The 27,112-nt window shown below is 33.5% G+C and overlaps 1 protein-coding gene and 1 long non-coding RNA gene across 2 annotated transcripts; both read right to left on the reverse strand.

The window, feature by feature from the left end:
* Positions 1-14,500: 14,500 nt before the first annotated feature.
* Positions 14,501-17,654, reverse strand: LOC134239987 (uncharacterized). Its single transcript, XR_009986331.1, has 5 exons — positions 17,568-17,654; positions 15,812-16,044; positions 15,274-15,525; positions 15,004-15,135; positions 14,501-14,635 (listed from the first exon to the last, which is right to left on the reverse strand). It is a non-coding gene; the product is annotated as an uncharacterized LOC134239987 (long non-coding RNA).
* Positions 17,655-22,813: 5,159 nt separating this feature from the next.
* On the reverse strand, positions 22,814-26,793 carry LOC134239975 (platelet endothelial aggregation receptor 1-like). The gene is made up of 7 exons (XM_062722107.1): positions 26,572-26,793; positions 25,719-25,952; positions 25,301-25,450; positions 24,945-25,076; positions 24,486-24,620; positions 23,892-24,029; positions 22,814-23,196 (listed from the first exon to the last, which is right to left on the reverse strand). The coding sequence occupies exons 1-7, from the start codon at positions 26,633-26,635 to the stop codon at positions 22,904-22,906; spliced, it is 1,146 nt and encodes a 381-aa protein (XP_062578091.1). The 5' UTR covers positions 26,636-26,793; the 3' UTR covers positions 22,814-22,903.
* Between the last annotated feature and the right edge of the window lie 319 nt (positions 26,794-27,112).

The following is a 27,112-nucleotide window of genomic DNA, read 5'->3' on the forward strand; positions in this document are numbered from 1 at the left end:
ACTGATGTATGGTGAAAACTCATCATAGCTATGTCTTTAATTTAATACCCAGGAGCAGAGAAGAAGATTTTTAAAGAAATAATGCATTTTTACTACATAATCTATATAGCTCCGCCCTAGCACTAGAACCCCTGACCCTGGGGCCATGAATTTCACAAATTTGGTAGAGGACTCAATGCTGATTACAATCATGCAAACAGTTTGACTGCTTGATGTCCAGGAGTAAAGAAGAAGATTTTCAAAGATTGCACTTATTTTAGTGGTTTTGGCCCCACCCCCAGGCCCCAGGGGGGGGGGGGGGGGCAGGGACCATGAAATTCACAATTTTTGTTCCCCCTCGTCCATACATGCTATATGCCAAAATTGGTTGAAATTGGTTCAGTGGTTTCAGAGAAGAAGCTGAAAATGTTCAAATGTTAACACACGACGAACGACGCACGACGCATGACGACGGACGAAAACGGATGGCAATAGGTCACCTGAGTTTATTCAGATGACCTAAAAACCTAATATCAGCGCAGCATGATCATGTCGAGTTGATGGAGAAAATACAAAAGGAAATAGAGTTTGATCGGATGGTAGGACCATTTAGTAAACTTCCCAAATAAAATCCTCAATTGTCACCAGTTGATATTACTCCAAAATCGGATGGAGACAGGAAAATGATTACGCATTTGTCATACCCAGAATCAAATAGTATAAATGATTTCATTGATCCAGAGCTATGTACTATAAATTATTCTTAATTTAACAAAGTGGTAGACATGATTTCTGTGTTTTGGAAAGGGGGCTTTCTTAGGGAAAGTTGACCTTAAGAGTGCTTTTAGATTAATACCAATATATCCAGGTGATTTGATTTGATAGGGATCTCAGTAGATGGGTTTAATATATAGATATAAAGAATCTTCGGATGACACAAAAAAATTAGTGTAATAAAGGTTTTAAAAAGTATGAAAGGGATTGGAAGCCATTTTGAGACAAGATTACCCATTACACCCACATTATTATCAAACAATTGTGCAAGTGGGGAATGAAATCCACAGAGACATGTTGAATATGTATAATGGTTGTGTTATTGAATGATTGAAGAATAACTGCCTGTTGAGGATTAATTCTGACAAGACTTTATTCACAAATCAAATTTCGAAAAGTGAAATAATGGAAATAAATAACCCTGTAATATTAACAATATAACAAGGGTAAATATTTAATCATAAAAATACAATGATTGACAAGGGAGATAATTCATCACACATATGAAATACATATATTTTTGCAATTGAATAATAATCAATATTCATTATAAAACCTTAAAACAATTATTATCATAAGATATTTAAATATCATATATTCCTGAATAATGATAATACTATGTGCATACCATTCTATGGAGATAGGCGTGCACAGCAAGAAGCAATGCTGCACTCAAATTATGCTGTCTGAACGGTCTGAAAATTATTTACACAATATTACACACCAAATTATGAAAATGTTATTTTAAAATATATAACAATGAGATCTTTCTATTATATCTGTCACAGTTGATATTTAATTAGATACCCTGTGAATAATTCATATTTGATTAACGCGCATTGCTAATCAAACGTAGCGCTGTTTGTGTGAATGAGTGCCATGTGTGAATGTTTTGTTTGTCACGTGATGTTTCTATTTTTAGCTTCCCAACCGACCAGGTATACGAGTACGACCAGTGGACCAATGACAGACCTCTATCTGATAATTAATATGCATGTATACTAACTTCGTGCACTATATAAGCGCTTATCCCGCCAAATAAGTTATTCATCAGCTTTTACCTTCACGGTTTATGAGGTCTAACCATTTATGAAGTCATCGAGTTATACGATGTCTTGATTACTATTATAATAATATTCATTATTTTATGATACTGGATACCTGGTTTCTTTACTGTTATCCATAATAAAACATCATTACTCGAATCCAGCGTTTTTCTGAAACGATAGACCCTGTGACATATGGCGCCCACGTATGTGTTGATGTAACTGTGAGGGAAACCAGGATCCAGATTCCAGTTCCTGGGACAAGGCCGGAACGCCAGTGCCGCTGTGATGAGCAACGCCCAGATTCAAAATACAATGAAGCGCATTGAAGTGGTAAAATTTTCCATTTGGATGAAACGTTCTGAGTCATGCTTTGACCGTCAATTATAACATAACGACACGCCCATTTCTTTGGAAACGAGAAAGAAATATTCGTCGTAATGTTCTAGGGCACCCCACTTTCCGCGACAAATAACATGAGTTACACTAAGTTGAAGATTTTTAAATAAGAAAAAAACTATATAGAGAGTCCCCGCTTTTTTATAAAACACGCATTGCAACGAATTTGTACATAATTATGATTTTATCATGTTTATTGAAGTTAGCATAACACATGTTTCGGTCGAACACGTGCTTACTCGGTGTTTATGCAGACCGTCAATTTGATTGGCTACTATATTTATAGAATACCTGTTCTACAGGTATTCGATTGAATCATTTGACCGATTTTTCCTTTCTAAAGAAATGGGCGTGTCTTCAGATAGCTCAAAACGTTCCATCCAAACGGAAAATTTTACCACTTCAATGCGCTTCATTGTAGTAGGCCTACATCTAAATCTATATATACATCTACATTTATATCAGAACGTACATTCTACATGACAAGTGAGTTCTGTTCATGATATACTCAGTACGAGCTTTGAGTCCGTACGGAATGCGTTTAAATTTAGTGCACTAACTTAACATTACGCTAGCTACTAGTAGTAATATTTTCTGAACCTGCTGACCGAGTCTACCTGAGTTCATTTCAGGACAGGGGTCCACTGTCCAGTGATCCGTGAATTTATTGAAGTCCCTTCTGTTGTGTTCGAGGAAAAGAATTCGCGCAACGTTGTGAAACTATAGCGGTGTAACCATGCAATTCAGTGATCAGTGAAAAATAAAAATCCATCCAGATATATCTTTGCTATTAATTATTTTCATGTTCTATGCCTTTCTGTTGTTGTATTGTATTGTATATATGTGTGAATTATTTCATGTTCAATGTATGGTGTGTGAGGTTGCCGGCTTTGTGAATGCTGTGTGCAAGGTGCGTGTTACTCATGTGTAAAAAAATCGGGCTTGACATTCAAATTTTCATTTGTTTTGCTTTTGAACTTCCGGAAGTGTTGAAAAACGTGTTTGTCAAATGTTTTACACGGTTTCATAGACTCTTCGCTGTCAAACGCGTCTGTTCAATAAGGTGAACAATTTTTCTGTGTATGTTGAATGTCTGTGATGTATTTTTGTTGACTGTCAATGTTTATTTTTGTCTGTCAATGTCATTGTCTGTTGAACATTTTGTTGATGCGTGTCGTAGTTTATAGTAGCTGAAAATTTCCCTGCGCGCGATCACTTTCTTAATTGCAGAATTACTAACCCAAACACAGGACTACAAAACAACAGGACTGTTGGACAAAGCAGACACGTAAATTTGTGTTGTTTTTTTTTTCAGTTTATTGTGTTTATAGTTGTATTTGTACAGAATTTGAGTGAGTGATTGCTTGTGTGTTGACATATGCGCATTGCGATAAGTTAATCTTTGCTTGCGATTTGGTATCAATTGAAAAATCAACATGGCAACTGGTGTTGATGAAAACAAGGGTAAGAAAGATTTACAAGAAGATATTGATGAAACCAAGGGTAAGAAAGACTTACAAGAAATTATAGAGCAAATCAATGCAGAAGAGCATTACAGGGTTATTACAAAAGAGGAGTATGACCTGTTGAAAGGGCAGAAAATTCCAACTACCCCTAAGGTTGAACATGGTTTGAATAAGGGTACCATTCCTAAACTTCCACCCTTAGGTCAAGAACCACCCCCAAATCACATACCAACACCAGGTTATTTACAACCACCAGGTCTTATGTCATCACCCAAATTTTTTAATAGCTCTGCTCTGTTTCATCAGAATAACAACCCTACCCCTATAAAGCTTCCAACTTTTAGCGGTAGTGAGCAAGCTCAGAAAGGTGAAGTGAGCTATGACGTTTGGTCGTATGAGGTTAGGTGCTTAAAGGGCCAGTGGCCTGATCATGTTCTTTTGCAGCCAGTGAGAAGTTCTCTGAAGGGGACGGCGAGAGAAATTCTTATTCCACTTGGAGAATATGCAACAGTTGAGAACATCCTCGCAAAGTTAGATGATTTTTATGGGAATGTCTGCACACCGGAAAACATCATGCAGAAATTTTATTCGGATCATCAACAGGAAGGTGAGTCAATTGTTTCCTATGGGTCTAGATTAGAACAGTGTATATCAAAGGCTGTAAAACTAGGTCATATTGATGTAAATGCCAAGGACCCCATGCTTAGATCAAAGTTCTGGTCAGGTTTAAGAAGCACGCAGCTAAGAAATGCTACAAGGCACAAGTATGAGACTGTTAAAGAGTTTCACTCTCTTCTAAGAGAAATAAGACAGATTGAGCAAGAAGAAACTAGTTTGAAATCTGTAAATTCAGTTCCAAAATCAAGTGCGGCTATGTCAAGTAATGTAGATTCATTGACAATTCAAAATTCTGAACTGCAAAATATGCAAAAACAACTTACAGAATTACTTTCTCAGATGAAGAAACTTGATAGCAGAATGGTAAAATTGAACAAAGTTCAAATGCAAGTAATCAAACCCAAAGAACTGGTTTTAATAATACAGATTCTTTTCAGACAGATACCTCCAACAATACTTACTACAGAGGAAATTTCCGGGGCAGGAATAAATTTGTCAACAGAGGCAGAGGAATGTATTTTCAATCTCAGTATCAACAGCAACCGCCAAACCAGCAGCATCAGATTCAGCAACAGACTCAGCAACCATGGCAACAGAGGCAGTTTACTGGTACAACACAGCAGTTTGGTAACATGAATGGGTTTGGTACAGGTAGTACTTTAAACTAGTTTCATCTCCTGTTGCGGAGCAAACTGGAGATTCATTTCAAAATAGCCCTAATTCTACCAAAAATCCATCCAGTCTTTTGTACAGGTTAGTTGGAGAATCCAATGAATCTGAAATTATTGTCAATGGTATAAAAACCAAAGCTCTCATTGACTCAGGATCCATGATAACCTGTATGTCAGAAGAATTTTTCAGAAATTTAAACCCTAAGCCTGAGTTACATGACCTTTCAGAATTTGAACTCAATGTTCAGAGCGCTAATGGCAGTGCTTTGCCATATAGCGGCTATGCTGAAATTGACACATGTGTACCTTGTTTTGGTAATTTTACATATGCTATTTCTGTTCTAGTAGTTCCCCAGACAAATTATTCAAGGCAAGTACCTATGATTCTTGGAACTAATTTCATTCGTTTTTACAGGAATGCTTGTAACCAGAATTCCATTGATTCAGATGATGTTCCAGAACAATGGATGAGCATTTGACAGTATGAATGATGAAACACCAGTGATCCGACTAACAAGTGTACCATTCAAGTGTTACCAAATGAGACAAAAGTAATCAGAGGTCTGGTAAGAAATAACCATGGTATTGTATCAGCTTTGACTGAGCAAACAAATACTTCATTATCAGGAGGTCTCATTGTTTGTCCGAGAGTTATTTCCCTTACCAAGGGTAAGTAGACTACTACTATTCCTGTTAGGGTTTGCAATATTTCAGCCTCTATTGTGCATATACCACTGAAATCACTTTTATGTTCAGTAAGTAGTGTACAGTTAGTGGACTCTTGGAATCCTGAAACACAGGATCAAGGTATTAAGAAACCCAGAAAGTCTTTGCAGGAATTGGACATCAAGATCTCCGAGGACAACCTCACTAATAGGCAAGTAAGTCATGTGAAACAGTTTCTGTCTAACTGGACTCATTTATTCTCGGATGGTCCCACAGATATAGGAAAGACAGATTTACTGAAGCATGAAATTAAACTGACAGATGACCAGCCATTCAAAGAACCTTATCGACGTATACCATCAGGGATGTATGAAGATGTCAGACAACATGTTAAGGAAATGCTAGATGTAGGAGCCATTCGACCATCACAGAGCCCTTATTCATCTAATATCGTACTGGTAAGAAAAAAAGACGGAACCTTGAGATTCTGTATTGATTACAGGAAACTGAACTCTAGGACAGTGAAAGATGCTAACAATCTTCCACGCATAGATGATACAATTGATAGGTTAGTTGGATCCAAGTTCTTTACCAAGTTAGATCTGACAAGTTCGTACTGGCAGGTAGAATTTGATGAAAGAGATCGAGAAAAGACAGCTTTTTCGGTAAGTGGAGTAGGTCTTTTTGAATGTAATCGAATGGGATTCGGATTAACAAACGCCCCGGCTACGTTTCAGAGAGTGATGGAAAGTTGTATGGGTGAACTGAATTTAAGGAAATGTTTAGTTTTTCTAGATGACATCCTGATATTTTCAAGGACATTTGACGAACATATGGGCAGGCTTACAGCTGTTTTACAAAGACTACAACAAAACAATCTGAAACTTAATGCTAAAAAGTGTGAATTTTTCAAAAACAGTGTAAGTTATTTAGGGCATGTAGTTAGCGAGAGAGGCATAGCGACAGATCCAGAGAAGACAAAAGCTATATCATCATGGCCGATTCCTGTTAACATCAAAACTCTTAGAACATTTTTGGGTTTCTCAGGTTATTACAGGAGGTATGTGAAAGATTATTCCAAAATCATCAAGCCTCTTAATGATCTACTTAAAGGCCATTCCACAAACAAAGGTAAGTCACATAAGACAAAAGCACCAGCATGGAGATGGGGTGATGAAGAAACCAAGGCATTTGAGACCATTAAACAGAAATTGATGTCTCCACCTATTCTTGCCTACGCAGACTTTGACCATCCTTTCATTCTTCATACCGACGCATCATGTAATGGTTTACGTGCTGTTCTCTACCAAATCCAGAATGGTGAGAAAAGAGATGTTGCTTATGCGAGTCGTGGGTTAAAGAACAGTGAAAGACACTACCCCGCACACAAACTTGAATTCCTTTCCCTGAAATGGGCAGTTACTGATAAGTTTCACGACTATTTGTATGGTAACAAGTTTGAAGTAGTGACAGACAATAACCCTCTCACGTACATTTTGACCACAGCGAAACTCGATGCCACAGGCCACAGATGGTTAGCCGCGCTCAGTAACTTCCAGTTTTCCATCCGCTACAGGAAAGGTACAAACAATGCAGATGCAGATGGTTTGTCTAAACGACCAAATGAGATGGTGGAAGTCAATCCCAATGTTGTCCAGTCTATCTGTAGTGCATATGTAGCAGATCATAAAAGTTCCCTTATTTTGAAAATGTGTTCCTTACAGGAGAGGAGGATCCATTAACATGCATGACTGTAAGTACTAATGAACTCAGATAATTCAGACAAATCAGATCCCATTACTAGTGAAACTAGTGAGTGTCATTCTGATGATACTTGTTTTTTCTCAGACATTGATTGGGTTAAGGAGCAATCATCTGATAGAGATATCAAAAGAGTTATTCAGCTTGTTGAGCAAGGTTTCCTAAGATCAAATCTAAGAGAAGAGTCAGAAATTGTGTGTAGATATTTGAAAGAGATAGACAAATTATCAATAGAAAATGGTATATTGTACAGAAAAGCTATTTTACAGAATGAAAATATTAAACAGCTAGTTTTACCAAGTCATTTCAGAGAAACAGCTTTTAGACTCTTGCATACAAACCTTGGACATCATGGACGTGACAGAACCATTCAGCTCATGAAAGAAAGATTTTTCTGGCCCAGAATGATTCAAGATATTACAGAGAGAATCAAGAATTGTGACCGCTGTGTGAAGTTCAAAACTCCTGAGAAGATTTCTGCAGAACTGTTCAACATTGAAAGTTACCAACCATTAGATCTTGTATGTATGGACTATTTATCACTAGAAAAAAGCAAAGGTTTTGAAAATGTATTAGTAATTACAGATCATTTTACTCGTTATTCTCAAGCTTTTCCATCAAGAAATTAAACAGCTAAAACAACTGCTAAAATATTATTTGAAAATTTTATTGTTCATTACGGATTTCCAAACAGATTACACAGAGATCAGGGTAGAAACTTTACTAGCAATGTCATCAAAGAGTTATGTAAGTTAGCAGGTGTACAGCAGTCGCGAACCACTCCCTATCACCCTATGGGGAATGGGATGGTTGAGCGTTTCAACCAGACTTTGATCAAAATGCTAGGTATACTGGAAGACAAGCAAAAAGAAGATTGGAAATCTTATGTGAGTACTCTTGTGCATGCATATAATGCCACAAAACATGACAGTACCGGATATACGCCTTTCTTTCTTATGTTCGGCAGGCATCCGCGTTTGGCTTTCGATGCTTACCTCGGCTTAGACTCTGACACAGAAAAGATTCGCAGTCGCGACAATTATGCAAAGAAACTCCAGAAGCGTCTAGAGTTCTCTTACAAGATTGCATAACGTGAAGCTGAGAAAAGTGCTTCCCGTCACAAACTTAATTATGAATCGAAGGTTAGAGAAGCTACGGTACATGTTGGAGACCGTGTTCTCATTAGAAATGTTGGTTTAAAAGGAAAAAATAAACTGGCGGATAAATGGGCCAGAGATACCTATATTGTCATTAATCAGCCCAATTCTGACATCCCAGTATTTCAGGTCAAGAAAGAGTATGGGAAAGAAAAAACTAAAACTTTGCATAGGAATATGCTACTTCCCATATCTTATATCCCCAAACTTTCTGAACAGGGTGAACATTCCCCTAAGGTGACCAAACACAAATGTGTTCAAAAACAGGAAAACCCCGATGGAGAGAATCTCTCTAAGGTACATAATGGTACTTATGTATCTAGATGTATTCATTCTGATTCTAGTTCTGAGTCAGAAGATTCAGATTCTGGTTCATCTGATGGTGGTAACATTTATATTATACCACAAAGACGAGTTAGTCCTAGATCAGGTATAGGTAAGTCTACGCCATTTAGTTCCATTCATTCAGAACATGGGAGCAATTCTGGTATTTCCAACACTAATTCAACATTTGATGTTAGTAGTACTCACAATCCTTCGACACTGAATCGTAATGTATCATCAAATTCTCCCCCTGTAAATATCAGTAATCCACCAGTTCCAAGAAGATCCACGAGACAGGTGAGAAAACCCGACAGATACGGTGAGTTGGTACATCAGGTGACTCCAGTATATTTTGTGTAAAACACAGAGGAGAATGTCACATAGATGTTAATTTTGTTTGTAAATATGTTTGTGTTTAATACTTTGTCCTTACATGGCAAAATGGACAATGCAATTTGATTTTCATCACTTTAAAATGTTAGGAGCCATTTTCCTTAGCAGGGGAGAATGTCACAGTTGATATTAAATTAGATACCCTGTGAATAATTCATATTTGATTAGTGCGCATTGCTAATCAAACGTAGCGCTGTTTGTGTGAATGAGTGCCATGTGTGAATGTTTTGTTTGTCACGTGATGTTTCTATTTTTAGCTTCCCAACCGACCAGGTATACGAGTACGACCAGTGGACCAATGAAGGCCTCTATCTGATAATTAATATGCATGTATACTAACTTCGTGCACTATATAAGCGCTTATCCCGCCAAATAAGTTATCCATCAGCTTTTACCTTCACGGTTTATGAGGTCTAACCATTTATGAAGTCATCGAGTTATACGATGTCTTGATTACTATTATAATAATATTCATTATTTTATGATACTGGATACCTGGTTTCTTTACTGTTATCCATAATAAAACATCATTACTCGAATCCAGCGTTTTTCTGAAACGATAGACCCTGTGACATATTTAAATATGATCATTTTCACTGATCTCATTTACTCAGGGAAAGTACTCAGGAAATAGATCAAGTATGCAAAATTACTTATTTGACATTTAATTGAAATATAAGAATCATACTAATATTAGTAATAAACGGTTAACTTACAGAAGTAAGAGAAAGTCAGTCTCTATGAAAATGTCAAAGTCAATTTGTCTTATCCACAGATACACATCATAAAGGACCAAACTCTGGACAGAGAATACCCAGAAAACCAAGAACCATGAACCAATCCCCAAGTAAAACACAACGTCAAACACCAAATGAATGAAATTAAAAGAAACATCCAACATTAAGCCTGGATATAATTACTGAACTTAGGCCATTTCTACCTATATACACTAACTGACAGATCATGGGTGAATGCATACAAATGGCTTTAGGCTGATTAATTATATCATTCAATATGTGCATTTCAAATCAAGTTAAATATAATAAAATAAAGTTGTAATACATGTAATACATGAAAAAAATATATACATGTATGCACAGAAAATATGAATCTGCCACAAATATATGAAGATAACAGATACCCCCAAAACGAAAGTGAAAGTTAAAACAGAATCATGCCAAAATTTCACAGGAATGCTGGATTTAAATGCTCAGAAGTCAGGTTCTGGTAAATACACCGAAAGTACATGGACATGATTTTTGGAAATCATGGGTAAAGACGAAGTAAATCTCGAAACTTTGAAACTAGATTATCCACAACTTAAAAGAGCAGAAATATACTCTAATGACAGAACTTTTTTACCAAACGGCAGTTTAATAATTTCAGGATATTCTGTTCCAGAATGCTATCTTTACGACAAGGACTTAAAGTTCGTTAAGAAAATCGTTTAGATCTGAAAGAAGAAGAATTATTTGTCAGCTCTCAAGGTGGTAAATCCATTCAAGTATCATTTTCAGAGGAATTCAAAAGGCGAGGAACAATTCAAATTGACAAAGGTTGCCATGTTTTAGGTAGTTTCAGAGACAATCTGTATGGTGCCTGTTGCTCTTCAATCACTGAATTCGATGATCAAGAAAATGAACTGCGAACGTTTACGACATAAGGAGACGTTTACAATGTGACTGTGGATGACAAAGGCGACATCAGTAACAGTTGTACCAACACTCGAAACAGTTGCGTCAAAGCCCTATCACAAGAAGAGACTATCCTCTGGACGTATAGAAGTACTAATTTAGGTTATCCCTATTGGAATTGATGTGGATTCTAAAGGAAGCATATATTGGCTCGAAAAATCAGCAGAAATATTCATATCCTCAGTAAAGACCTTTCATCGATCACTGTCATAGAAAACACATTTGCCCTGTATTACATTAAGATTAACGAAAACAAATAAAAATGTTACATGGCATATGGCATATAATGGAGAGTTCCATGTACATGAAATGAAGTCATAAACTGACAGTAAAGTAACCGAAAGTGCATCATGTGCTTAAAGACAAGATTTTTAAAAACGTTTTTATTTTAATTTGATTTTTTAATTGAATCATTGTTGTGACGCAGGAACAGTTATATTTAGTTAAATATTGTTGAGGGTTTTGGAATGTTAAGTTCGAAGAAAGGAGGTACATGTACTTGGACTAATGTCCCTATGTTATAAATTTAATGTAAAAGTAAAATAGACCGACATTGATTTTCATTGATGACAAAAACATTAAATTCCCATAGAAAAGATTTTGAAGTATGAAGCTGTTGCCAGGATAAGAGGAGTAAAAAGGGAAAAAAAAGTGACCTGGAATGAAAAAAAAAACAAACAAAACTATGAGTCGGGCAATTTGAAGTCATTCTGTCGGGAGAGGGCTACCAAGCAATTTTTTAAGATGGTCTAAGCATAAAGTATCTTTCTATGTGTTTTTGATAGGGGAGAACCATATTTAAATAATATCATCATAGTTGTAAATAATTCTTTTCAACAGTAAAATGTGCAAAATCTGTCGACCAAAAATTATTCAAAAATATTTTCATAGATGGACATATTGTCATTCGTGTAGTCTTGAGAGCTCGAATTATAGGTTTGGTTGTCACCATTACGATCAGGTTCATCAGAAACGTAATGTGTGTGTTTTCTATGTTTGAAACCGATTTTCTGCTACATTCTTCTTGAGTTTTCTGAGTTCCGTTTTGTTTTCGTTTCTTGCACACAACATGAACTATTAAGCAAACAAGAGTGATGACGAAAAGCGATGAACCGGATAGGGCAATGATGGATGGGGTCTTCACAATCCAAATATCTGTTTAATTTAAAATAAAATAAATAAATTTGTAAGAATTTATATGTATACATCTATTGACGGTCAATTAAAATGTTATGGATTGCATCAATATCATTATTAAAGAAGTTCAAAAAGGGGATCATCAAAGTCTTTGAAACGAAAGATATAAGAAATCGTTTACAGGTTAATTTAAGGGGAAGAGTATTCCTCTTGATTACATGACAAAGCAGGGCATTCAGTGTGTTCTAAAATCTTACCATACTATCTAACTATTTATTCTTTAATCTTTATTCACTAAAGGATATAAAAGAAAATTTTAATTTATTTCGCTTCACAGTTTTTTTGGGTACAACGAACGTTCCAGGAAAAACAAGAATCCTTTACCTTCAAGTTCCTCTGCAGTGTACACTAAAAACAATAAAAATTTAAGCGTTTAATAAAAAATCATTTTCGGAGAATAATTATATCTATTTTTTACATAAGATTATAACATAACATTGCAGGATAAATTTTTTTGGAAATACGTGTAAGTATTTATCGTTTATAATTAATTAGATTTATTATTACATATTTCATATTATTTTTAAATTAAAAAAAAAGTAAATTATGTTACGTTTCTGGTATAGTGTCCCGCTCCGTCCAGTCTTACAACCATTCCTGCAAGTTCCATCAATCTTTGAGCAGGTTGTGTTGTTTTTACAGTAGCCACAGCTTAATGGGCAATTTTGACCATATTTATAATCTTGACATTCTAAAAGGTATTTTATATTCAATTTACCAATATATATCCACAAAACAAATGGCAATTATAACAGAAAAGCGTTGGGACTTTAGTTTTAAACAGCCTCTCGTATTCTAGTAATTTATAAACCTGATAATCATTTTGATTGTTAGTATGACGCTGAAACATTCTGTGTCGAATAAATGAATGACATTTTGGGGGATTACCAAACTTAAAAGTAATATAGATGCTGACGAAAAAAAAACTTGAAGTATTTGAATGTTGATTCCTCATTTCAGAAAAATAAACACGGTAAAAATACTTTAATTGAAAAAGATGACATTTTTTTAATCGAATCATTATCAAAGAAAAATGTACAGCGACAGCCGGGAAGCTGTACGTTTAGTCATTTAGGTGTATAAGAAAATTATCTGTCCATAAAAGAATCCTTAGAATTTTATTGAAATGATTTACATTTGTTTCTTTTGCTTCAGAAAAGAAAAATAGGAAGAGACTTTACGCAAAAGAACAATCATGCGATGTCTATAGATATGAAGTTAAAAGGTGTGAACATATTTGGCTTAAAACTTTTATCAAAAGCATCAGTAAATATTTCACAAGAAATGTTGTACATCTACATGAAAACATGGTTATTATGATAACCACACTACGATAGTTTCGTAATTTTGAAAGATATTGAAACAGACGCAGGGGGAATAAGGAAGCATACAGAATATTCTACCTTGGCTAAATCAGTTCTGCATTATGACGTCATAGTAGGCAAGATGACGCAATTTTATAAATCAGTTTTCGTAATATTGGTAATTAGCAATGTAATTTAACTCTAGAAAATGATTAGAAACGTGTAAACATTAACAAAAATTAACTGTTTTTATTTTGTTATGCTGTAACAGTCATTATGATTGAAATCTACCACCGATGACGTCATATGTGTTCATCAAGTAATCTGGAAATTGATCATGTAGTGTAAAGAGAATTTGGCTAAGACGGCATGTCCAAAGATACATAAAATTGAGTTTAAAAGGAAATATCGGAAATACTCTGTTAAATTCATATAGAGTTCAATTAATTAAATAGGTATGCTAATTATTTTCATCGATTATATTCTCTTTCGAAGACAGTCAGCTATATTACGTATCCCGGTCGGCCTATTGTCCGTCATTCTTGACCAAAAAATGCAACAGAACAACAATAAGCTGGATATTTCAAAACATACGATTTGTACAGATTGAAAGTTTGTGTTTTGACAAACTTGGAAAGTGCTGCTAGAATCCCGAGTTATGCAAGGTTGTATGAAAAATCTCGATTCATATGTATAAAATTCAAAACAAAGGGTAAGGTTTCGTGCAAATGTGTGGACTAAATATTTTACGGACAAGATAGTTGGATTCTAGCAGCACTTTGTGGACAAAAACTCCGGGGTATTGTTGTTCTGTAAGCCTTTTCATTAAGGAAAATTTTGCTATTAATTAAAGTCACGTGATGCCGTGGCGGTGATGCACGTCTTTGCGTTAGACACGCTTATATCTGAATGCAATAGTAATTAACAGTTTACGTTTATCAGTGGTTTTGGTAATTTATTAAACTAAATTTTTCTCAAAAAGTCTAAATTTTCCGAAAAACTACTTATATATGCTTCCTTAACATACCCGCAGATGGTTTTATTAATTTACCATTACAGGTTTGACCTTGCCAGTTTTCTTCACACCCTCGTGGACAGATTCCGGTGTGCTGATCACAGTGGGTCCCATTTACACACTTTCCACATAAATTCTCACAAATGGTTCCATAATGTCCGGTTACACATGCTGTAAAAGAGGTTTTTCTGGTATAATCGGCATCCGTACTATTTCAAGGAAGTGAAATATGAAGTCATAATTTCGAATATGAAATGAAGTAATAATTCTTAATTCGAATCTTTATAATTTGTCCGTTTTTGTGCAAGGATATGAATGAACACAAGTTTATTTGGTGTAATAGTCGTAAATAACGTAATTTCGACTGCTCGGCTTTAAATTTCGCCATGTTAAAATCTAAATTATTTTATTTGAAGCATTAACCTTCGCCAATATACAATGTATGATGTAGTATCATATGTATTTGAATTTCTTGCAAGGGAAAAAAACAGCAAGCATTTTTGCCATGCATTATTCTACTAATTTTGATAGAAATTTACAGCAGTTTGATGACACCATTAGTGAATTGTTGCATCCATAAATGCATGAACCATTGAATGCAGCACACAGCTGATCACGGCATCTGGGATTGCAAACTGTGCAGTTTTCACCATAGTGTTGAAAAGGACAACCTAAAGATATTTAATATTTTTATCAGCCCAGGAAATCAACTGGAATTAAAAGAAAAACTATTTTGTGCGTGAACGTCACATAAGATTTTATCTACATTTATCCATTGACATTTGAAAGAAAGCAAGAGGGTTACATACCCATCACAAATACTTCACAAATTTCAATAGTAGCAAATTCTTGCTCGTATCCCCTACAGTTAGTATTAATTGGAGGATCCTTTGAATTGTAAAGAGCTATTCCTTCGGTCACTTTATTTACGTTTATAGTCATCTCTGGAAGAGGGCAGGTAGATGTGTCTTGGATACAGACTCTGTCGCCGGAACTAGGTCTTGGGGTATATGATGAGTCATTGAACACAAAGAAAGAAAATCCAACATGTCGATTCACAGCTGGAATATTGAGTACAAATAAATTTTCCTGCATTGTTAAATTGGAGAAGTATGATGATGATATATTTAAATAATAAATTAGGAAACCAAAAACGAACATTTCTATAGACATGAAAACACCTTCAATTATTTTTGTGTGTGTTGATAAGATCTGATGAAACATATGTCTGTGTTAAAATTTGGTTTGGCCAAACAACTAAAATTCTTTTGTGATTTATATTCAATTTCATCTTTTATTAAATAATATAACTCATAAGGACAAATTTTAAAGTAGAGTAGCCCTTACTTGATTTTCGGAAAAAGATTTCCAAAAATGCAACATTGGCAAAGCGTTTTAATGGAAATTTCCACCAAGCCGTGTGATTAGGTTGTTAGCAAGAGTTATACTGCACGTTTCTCCACCTAGATCCTCTTCCAGATAGCCATCCACTGCTTTGTCTGCTAGAAACAAGTCTGGGTACCTATAGGATTCACTCTGAGTGGGTAAACCGGAATACTCCGAGAGATTAGCTAAGTTTTCTACAAATGAAACATAAGGAGATACGAACAATATTCAACATCAAAAGCACACAAAACAATACAAAATAGGATTGACCAAACAAGGACCTCCAAACCATCAGAGGTGGGATAATGCATGTAAATAAGATTAATTAAAGATATAAAAAAAACTACATAACATGCATTCTTTGTTCAATATTTTACTGTTAACGTATTACATTTACCGGTGTATTCTATTAAGCAATTTTCCCGGTAAACTGTGTCCGCTAATTCATGTACATCGCTAACTGTCATGCTTTTATAATTAGTAAATTCAGACAGCGCTAAATCAAAACTACGCTAACTTGTTGAAAACATTTACAGCAATTTAATTAATGGCCCTTCTGTGATTAACAATAGGCCTGATCTGAAAAATATAAAAATGAGAACATAAAATAAAAATTGTCAAGAAAAAAATTATAAAAAAAATGTTCCTATAAATACAGAACAAAAAGAAGTCCACATTTAAAGTAATTTTCAATGAAAATCATATCAGATAATTATCACAAACAATTTATAACATAAATAATTGTTCGAAAAAAATAATTCCGAGGACATGCCTTTATGGCTCACTAAAATGTTCATAGAAAGCAAACAAAAAGATAAGCATCGTTTTTAGCTCACCTGAGCCGAAGGCTCAAGTGAAAATTGAAACTTATGGGGAAACATCCTCAGGTAGGGTAGATTCAATAAGACCAAATTTTTGTAGAGATATATAGGAAAATCCTTTAAAAATCTTCCTCTCAAGAATAACAAAGCCACGATTTATCAAATTTAAAAATAAATGTAAAAGTTTGTTCATTATAATGGCCGACCAAAGTTTTACATAGAAATACATAGGAAAATTCTTTAAAATTTGAAAAAAACATTTCATATTTATATTGACATGGCCGCCCAAAATTTTACATATAAATATATAGGAAAATTCTTTAAAATTCTTCTTCTCAAGAATGAATAAGCCATAATTCATCATATTCATATGGAAGCATGCTCAAGTAGTGTAGATTCAAATTTGTTCAAATCATGACCCTCAGGGGTAGGGCGGGGCAAAAATGGCCGACCAAACTTTTTAAAGATATATATAGGAAAGTTCTTTAAAAATTATTTTCTAAAAAATATCAAATCCATGACTGGTCATGGGACTACTTTTGGATTTAAACTTTACAATAAAAAGCCATGTTCTGGTTTTTCCTACCCTTAGTGCTCAGGTGAGCGATGTGGTTCATGGGCCTCTTGTCTTAGAATTGTAAATAAAATGGTGAAACTGTTAAATTATTTTGAAAGAAATAAATTGAAATCATGGTGTAAAATTTAACATTTAAATTGACAATTAAAATACTAAGAAGATAAAAAAAAATCAAAATTTTGACATTTTAATTTGACTTTATGATCTTTGATGTTTTGGAGATCCATGTTTGCTTTGCTCCTAATTTGTATTGTTTATGGATTTTTGATCTGGTATACTGTTCGTTATCTCGATATGTTTCATTGTACAAAATAATTACCGTAGCATCTTGCTGCAACTGCAAAGAAAAGTACAAGATACATTGCCCTACAGAATGCGTCATTTTATCCCCAGGATATCATTTTCCTAAAAATTGAAGAGATTATTTTTAGAATTTTAATAATTATATTTAAAAAATTAAATGTTTAAATAAGAAAGGAAATTAAGTTATTCATTTGACAAGAATCCATACATTCAAAAGAAAACAAATTAAGAAAACTTTATAAAAAACACACAAAAATGATATTTCTATCAGAAACAAAACTTACCGATAGCTAGAAGAAATAGGATCGAACACGCTTACTCTTATGCTTCAATCCTTTATTATCATTGCTCTCTTCTATATTTTAAATATTACTTCATGGTTTGTTAAAATCGGAAAAAAAGAATTTGAAGTATGTTCCGATGAAATATTCTTCCCTGCTCTGTTCGTATCACGAAACTTATACCATATATAATGTTTTACTGATGTCCTTTTGCGGACAACATCCCTGTATATTTGCAGGAAGGATAAAATACTCAATTTTGATAGATTATATCATGCCAAAAAATAGTGATAGTGATGTCCGTCTGTCTGTTACGCTTTGGGATACACATCTTTTATCCGTACCTCCTCTTATACCACTGATTAATTGAAATTTTATGAGACTTTCACAGAATCTTTTTTACAGAGTGCTTTTGTGAACCTTAAATTCTACCTTTTGAGCAGACATGTTATTCAGGTTTTCTATTAGCAAAACATGGACACTGCCATTCTTTCTATAATATCCAAGGGTTTCCATCTCTTATCATCAGCTTCTCCTATACAACTGAATAAAATTTATCGATACTTTCAGATTCTTCATTACATAATGTTATTACGCCTCTCCTATTTTACTTTTTGATGTGACACTTATTTCGAATTTACCAGAGCAAGACATGGACTTTCCCATTATTATCTAAATGGAAGAGAGGTAACCGTATTATTTATAAGTAAGCTCATTGTTCACAGTACCTTGATTTTTTGGTCATCAGCTCTATTTGTTTTAAAAAAAAAATTATAGCACTTTTGTTTACAATGTATAGAATATGATCAGATGAATGTGATAACAATCATATACAGCCATGTATTTAAGTGTAAGTTGTTCCTCATTATTTACATATTAAGTAAAAGAAAAAAAAATATGAAAAATATGTTTTGGAGACTGATACTCTGTTCAAGTTCACTGATATATAACGAGTGGACATGGCCTATAATTTTATTATTATTAAAATGGATGTGAATTAAACATAGATTTAAACTTGTCTCTCATATTAATCTTGTTGATCATAATTATCTCGCATATATAAAAGCCTGAACGTTTCTCGTCTCAAAAAAAGGTACAAAAGAACAGTAAGATAGTTTAGGTATAGTCGGGAAACTCGGATTACTTTAAATTTGAACCTATGCACGTATCATCAGATAAAAAAAATAATTATTTTGAGAACATGAAAGTCCTTGAACATTAAACACGCATCAATTTTTGTCACAAACATCCATAACGCTTTTACACGAATTATTTATCCCCATATATTCTATTTTTATGAAAATCACCGGATGCACAGCTGACTTGGAGTGTTTTAGTGCTTAGCACGGCAATATTTATTTAATTGTGTCTATTATTGTCTTCTGAAATTTATCTTCTTTCCTGTTTTTCGTTTAATATTAAAAAGCATATACTGGTATTTGTTATTTTATTAACAGTTTCGATGGCCTTACTGAACGGCGTGTCTTCTAAACATTGTTAAGAATACTCAAAGTAGTTGGCCATTAATGCATAGAGGACCCGTAATAAGATTTTAAAAAACAGTAGTACAAGATTAAAGGCAAATAAAATGGTTCTTGTGAGATTGCGAGATTAGATATTTTAATATATTATGGCAACATTAAATTGTAAAACAAAATATATAAACTTTATAGAGTAAAACCTTTATTTTTACATAGATTCAGTCAAAAAGTAAAATATACATTAATGGAATTTCAATAAAGATGTAAAGTTTCATTAAAAACAGCAGTATGAGAGGAGTTGAGGATGTGACACAAAGCGTAACAGACGGACGGACGGAAATAAACGATTATATACCCTCCCGCTTTTCAAGGTATAAATATACAAACTTTATAAAGTTAAACCTTTAATCTTGAAAAGCGGGTTGTATATAGTGATCACTATAGAACACCAAAGTTTTTAAATTATCGTCTGTTACGCTTTTTCTCTTATCCGCAACTCCTGTTACTACTGAGTGAAATTTAATGAAACTTTCACAGAATCTTTATTACATATTGCCATTGTGCACCTCCTATTTTACTTCTTTATTCGACACGTATTTTACGTTCCCAGAGTAAAACATGGACATTGCCATTTTTTGTTTACCTATGACGTCACATAATAGAAGCTTCGGGATAACATTTGATTGGACGAGTTATTCCTCTTTACACATTACCGTAAAACAATATATAGCAACACATCGACATTATGGGAGGCGGGGGGTATCATTTAGTGAGCTCATTGCTCACAGTACCTCTAGTTTTTACATTGATTCAGTAACGAAATATCATTTAGAATTTCAATCCAGATGTGTTATCAACCTTGTACGATTTGACACAAACTACATCAGAACAATATACTATTTTAAAGGTATCATTTAAGTTAATCAGGTTGTTATAATGATCACTATAGAACACTTAATTTTTTGAATTATCTCTTAAGTATCAAATGTTTACTATAAATAACTTCAGTTATCATAGTGTCAAAGTGTCAATGAAGTTTTCTTAAATTATCTATAATGTTCTATAGTTTATCATGAGTATTACCAAGTACAGTGTGGAATGTACTTGGTGTTGTTCTAAAGAGTTTCAAGAAAAAAACCCTGCGTAACAAGTGGAGTATTTGCTCAAGCCATGTTTTCATTAAATCACATAAATAACAAATTCTTTCATTCGCTATGCTATGAGAATTACAAGACTCTGAGATGTCTGCCCTGCTCACATTCGTTCTGTCACAATTCTTTATCGTCACACATTATGGGTAGTTGTAAATCTTAGGAGTCCCCTGTAGGGTTTACCTGCCCATCGTGTCGGCGAATTAAAAAATCCAGAAAATGGGCAAGTCTGTACCCTTTTAATACCATTTTAATGAAACTGGTTGCTTCAGAAACATTGCGCTGTCTGTATGAGAGATAATGAAGAAGTAGTGGCGGTTGACTACTGCTTGGTCTGTAATAAGAACTCTGCAAAACATGTTCAAAGTGTCACACAAAAAAGGACTGACAACCCGTGACCATAAGATGTGTTCTTTAAGAGAACTTCAATCGAAAACAATTGCTTAGTTTTCCATGTCAAATTCGATATGTTCAAAACACTGTGATAGACCAGTTCAACTCTTTTGCGACGACCACGGAGTTCTTTGTTGTGGGTTGTGTGGAGGAACTGAACATGAAAAGATGCCTGAATGTTAAGAGAACGCTCTGAAGGAACTGAGAAAGCACGATGTAGATGCATTGGTCATGATATAAAAACACACCAAAAAGAACGGGTATCATTTAAGAAAAATCGAGAAGCAAAATATACCAAACTAGAAAACATTTCACATTCAATGATATGCTTTGAGAATTTCGAATGAGTATTAAAAAGGAATTGAAGAGAAATGAGGAATACGAATTGTGTAGATTAGACAAGGTAATTGCATTAACATTGGAGAAAGAAATAAATTCACTATCGGAAAAAAATTCAATGCAAGTAGCACTTATCATCTCTATCACGTGATTGTCAACAGAGAGATAAACAATTTGACACGTTATCAAGCGTCAAGCACGCGTCCAAGATAGATGAGCATATAAAGGCAATGGAAAATGAAGAAAAAGAATTGAATGTCATGGCAAAACCTTTAAATAGATTTGACGAAGTAAATAATTCATGCAGCAAATCTATTATACAGCAGATGTACTAAAGTTTGTTTCATGGAAATCAGTGGCCATGTAAAATGTAATATGTAAAATGGATGTTGAAATTTCAGAAGTACAGTACAAAGACGTTGCTAGAGATAAAGAAAAAGGGCCTTGTACGATGGAACTGTTCTACCAAACGGACATTTCACAATGGCGGATAGTAGTAACAGACAATGCCTTATCTACAGCAAAACAATTATCTTCCTAAAGAAAACGGAGACTGATTTCCGACCGTGATAAGAAAAGAGTTATTTGTAAGCTGCCAGGGAGAGAAATACATACAAGTTATGTAATTAGGCGAATTCAAAATATTAAGAACTATGTCAGTTACCGGACATTGCTATGGATTAGGAATATGTAGACGTTATTCAAATGATATTTGTTCCCATGCCATTACTTAACTAGATTGTCATGGAAAAGAAAACAACAAAATTCCAACAAAAAAGGGCGTCTTTCATTTGATTGTGAATCATGAAGGTCATATTGTTTACAGTGGGTGATTTTCTCACATTGTCACGGCCATATCATAAGATGGAAATGTTCTATGGAAGTACAGCAGCACATGTCTTGCAAGACCTTCTGGATTTGATATTGACTCAAAAGGAAACATACATGTGGCTGGAAAAGATAGCAAAAATATAAGTAAGGACTTATCAAATGTTACCATCGTCGAAAATATTTATTTTCCTTTATTCTTAAAAATCAACGAAAGATAGAAAAAAATGTTTCTTGATATCATACGCGCTGGAACTGAAAGACTATGATATGGAGAAGCCAGGGTGGATGACTTGAACTAAATTACATGTAATCAAAAGAGACATTTACTTTTAGATTTATATCCAGTTAGGAAATGTTGTCCATGTATACCCTTTTACATGATCAATAAAAGAACTATTTAAATAAACCGAATTTGGCTTCAAATAGGCAAGTTATTTTGGATTCCATCAAATTTACTTTAGAGCTGAAAGGAAATGTTGAAATGACAATGTTTCTTTTGGAAATGCCACAATGCAGACATTTAAATTGAAGTTATCTGAAAAAAATTCCAAAATGTGCAATAGGATATCATTATTATTTACTTGATAATCACTTACTATTACTTAAGTGAAACATTTCTTTAATTTCCATTGACAGATTTTGTTAAAGATGGACATATGATACACCTTTTTTAGTACATGCACTGTAGATCTCCTAATAAAAATAAGCTATACTATTTAGAAAATTTTAAAAAGACATATTTTATATGTAAATGTTACAAATGAATTAAATATGTTTCTTGGAATGATCAATGTCTGGTTAAAATATTTGAATAGGAATAATAACGCTCAGATATGAGACGAGAAAGAGGAAAAAATCTTTCAGTATGTACCATATTTAATACAAAACCGTATTTTCATAGATGAGTATTTTGTCGTTTGTATATTCTTTTTGTGTCATATCATTATATTTATGGACATCCCTCCCTAAATCCGCTCGACCACTGATGTAACGCACGGTGTCCTCATTTGGATCCAATTCCTTGCTACATTTGTCGTAACTTTTCTTGCTTAATCTTTTCCACTTTCTTCTTCTGCAGAGTATCTGAACCCCAATGCTGACAAGGGTGACAACAAACAGCGTTGACCCGGCGAGGCTAATTAAAGACGGGGTCATCATAACCCAGTCTTCTGCAAAATTCAAAATTTATTTATTAATAATATATGAATAAGTTATTATGTTATTTTTTTCTGTTTTCTTGTAATATATTATTTAATAAGTATTTATCCTTTGAAAACATTATTTGAATTATTTATAACAGAGATTCTTTTATTATAAAAGAAAGTAGAATTCAATTATACATGTATACTCTTTTAAGATAGATAAAGATTTACATTTTGAAGAAAAATGAACAATTTTCAGCAAATAATAATGAGAAAAGTTTTAATTTTTTTTTTTAATTTCTATTTATTCTTGGAACAATTTTCTTTCCATATCTCAAAGCAAGATATTAAGTTTGATGTAAAAACATTGCCCTAAAAATCACTATCTAGTCAATGGTCAGGTTAGAAAAAATACGAAAATTTTTAAAGTTTTTTAATAACACATTTTTATGTACATGTGTTTTGAAGGAAAATTTTTCTTACCTAATGCCACTTGTGATGTGAAACCTGTTATTAGATTTAAGTTTAGAATTAACATGTTTATAAATGGCAGAGAAAACTATTTCTTTAGTGGGAAAAGATTAATTGAATTTAATAATTACTTTTAAAATGCTGCAGTCTTAAAATCATTTGGTCTTAAAATTCTTTGGATTGTAAGATTTTTTCTTTAATTTTCATTACGGTTTGCATAAAATGTTTGTTTTAACTTTAAAAAAAGTTACTTTTCATGCAGAGCGGTTCACTCCATCCCGACTGACAACCCTCCTCACACGTCCCGTCTGTCTTTGAGCAGGCTGTTTTGTTTCTACAGTGACCACAGTCAAATACGCAGTTTGGACCATATTTATGATCTTGACATTCTGAGAAAAAGTGTGAACTTAATCATTTCAAAAATATATTCTTCGTTGCTTTATCTGATACTAACTATTGCAACAGTAATCTTAAACAAAAAGCATGCAATTAGCAAAATTTCTTCTTTTTTATATATGAAAGTATGTTTTCTTCAAGATAACACTTTCCCGAACCATTCTAGGAATTTTAAGTCTTCAGAAGTCTTTATTAGTTCAGAAGTGAAAAATAAATACATCAATAAAATAATCAGTACAAACGTTCCCCAGCTAAAAGGAGGTACATGTAACATCAGTATCCTTGTTTGTAATCATCATTTACAATGAATTACAAAGGAACATAAATGTAATTCTTCAAGTCGTCACAATATTATTATGCAATTAGGCTACCACTTTTGGTAAGAATGAATTATTCTTAATTTTGTAATGCATTCAATGACATAAAAGAATTATTCATTCTTGATATACCATCGCATTTGGCACCTTGCCAGTTCTCTTTGCATCCATGATGACATATCCCAGAATGCTCATCACAGTTTGTTCCCTTGAGACATTTTCCACAGACTTCCTCACATATAGTTCCGTAACGTCCACTTACACATGCTGTGAAAATAAAACTGGGTCATTTATTTGTATCACAAGATCACAAAAGATATTTTAAAAAAATCTGAATCTTTAATATATAGAGAGTGTGTGGGGTAGTTTGAATCTCTTTACTTTTATAATTGATCCAAGAAAATAGGAAAGATGTAGAAAAAATTTGAAGTATGTGTAAACTCATTGTTGGAAAATCTTTTATATGAAGATATAAAATCAAAAAAAGTATTGTTTTATAGAAATTATCCCATTTTTTAAAACTATGTATGTAGGATTATTTAGCAGCAGTGTTTAATAAAAACAATTCTCGCTCCTTTAAACAAAACATACCGCAATGTTTTGGAGTCATAAATGCGTTGCTGCATCCATTGGTACAAGAACCGTTTAACATGTCACAATGTCTATCCCGACATCTTGGACTGCAAATTCTACAGTTCATTCCATGATGTTGAAGGGGACAGCCTGAAAACATTGAAATTTTTCATCAATCAGATAAATCATTATGATTTATAATGTCTGACTTGTTAGATCTGAATTCTGAAGAAGAATAAAGGATATTTTACTAAACATGTAGAAAAACATACCCATTACAAATACTTCGCATATTTCAATTGTGGCAAATGTCGGTTCATAATCCGTGCAGTTTGTGTCTAGGGGAGGATTCTTTGAATTATACAAGGCTATACCTTGAGTCACTTTATTGACGGTTATATTCATCTGTACTTGAGGACAGGTAGATGGATCATGGGAATAGACTCTTTCTCCAAAACCATAAGGTGGTGTGAAGGACGAATCGTTGAATACATACACAGAGAACCCTGTGTGCCGATTTACAGCTGAAATGGTTTGCAAAAGGAACTATACTTGAAGTTGTTTTCTCATTTCTAGTTATGGTATATGTAGGTTAGCAAATGTACACAAAAATCTAAACGCTCATTAGGTATAAACTGGTAATGCATGTATTCATCGTTTTCCACTCAATAATCAAATTTCAAGGAAGAAATAAATTTTAGTATCAGCATTGATAGTCCCTTTATACATCTATCAGCTAGTTATTCTTCGAGAAAGAGCAAATTGATTGAGACAATTTTTTTTAAATCTTACTTGAGTTTCGGAAAAATATTGTCAAATAAGCTACATTGGCCAATCGTTTTAAGGGGAATTTCCACCAAGCCGTGTGAATGTGGGAGTTGGCAAAAGTAATGCTACAGGTGTCTTCACCAAGATCTTGTTGAAGATATCCATCTACTGCTTTGTCTGCTGTGTACACGGCCGGATATCTGTATGATACGCTTTGTGTCGGTACGCCTGAATACTTGGGGAGTTGACTGAGGTTTTCTACAGAGGAAAATATAATATTACAATAATAAATGATATGGTTTTATCTTTTCAATTAATTTAATTACATGTATACTCATTGCCTACATGTGATATTCCAAAGCCTTCAGATAAAAAAAATCAGAAACTATGAAACAAATCGTTATGTAAGTAGGTTATATGTAACTTTGAGACTTCAATTAAAAAAAATGTCCACAAGCCAAACATACAATTACCAGAGAGAGTTCGAAAGCAAGTACGTTTTATTGATTAAAATATATTAATAATGCATTTGAAGTAGACGTTTGCAATGACTATTATAAATCCGTTTCAAACTGAAAGCGCATTATATTTATGCTGATTTTTTCCTAATAATTTCTACTTTTATTCGACCACATTGGATATGACAGGTCGACAAAAGGATGCATATATCTTTTTTCCGATGGTATGATTAGCAAAATTAATGATTACGAGAAAAAAACCCCAACAACATCGGAATAACTTTAATGTATACATCTTTTGAAAAAAATGCTAACTTAAAAAGCACATCGTTATATAACAGATGTCAAAATTACAAACAGGTAATATTAGTGTAGTATTGTTTTCTCATCTATATAAAATTATTATACGAAATCTTTACCAAAACATTCTGTTGCAACAACAAAGAGCACTGAAAGGTACAATGACTTGTTAAAATCCTCCATTTTCCACTGAATTTTTCGTCCTTAAAATTCGTAATGTTTTTGACTCATAATTGCAAAGCACACACTTTCGAGACAGTGAAGGTAACATATAATGTGAACGAAATGCCACATTTCTGAAATTATTAAATCTAAACTGCGCATTTATAAAATAAACAAAAATAATTATGCTATTAACACGAATGTCTTTACAATTGCATTTCTACAAAAAGGCCAAAAGAACCTTCCTGATTCTTTGCATTGATATATAATTATAAATATTTATGTTTACCTTGTTATTATGATTGGTACTTATATTGAACATGATTGTTTTGTAAGTTTAAAGGGATGTCTAACACTTTCATAAATTTCTTTAGAACCGAAACCAAGGGTTTCCAAAGGATATCTCACCAAAAAAAAATTAATTTCCTTTTTTATTTATTTGAAATGTTTACAGAGATAGTACATGTATTTCACATGTTTTATTATTTGGATGACATT

The sequence above is a fragment of the Saccostrea cucullata genome, unplaced genomic scaffold (genome assembly GCF_032062105.1).
Source record: "Saccostrea cucullata isolate Sc308-1 unplaced genomic scaffold, CSIRO_AGI_Scuc_v1 ctg3007, whole genome shotgun sequence".
NCBI classification, from domain to species: Eukaryota; Metazoa; Mollusca; class Bivalvia; order Ostreida; family Ostreidae; genus Saccostrea; species Saccostrea cuccullata.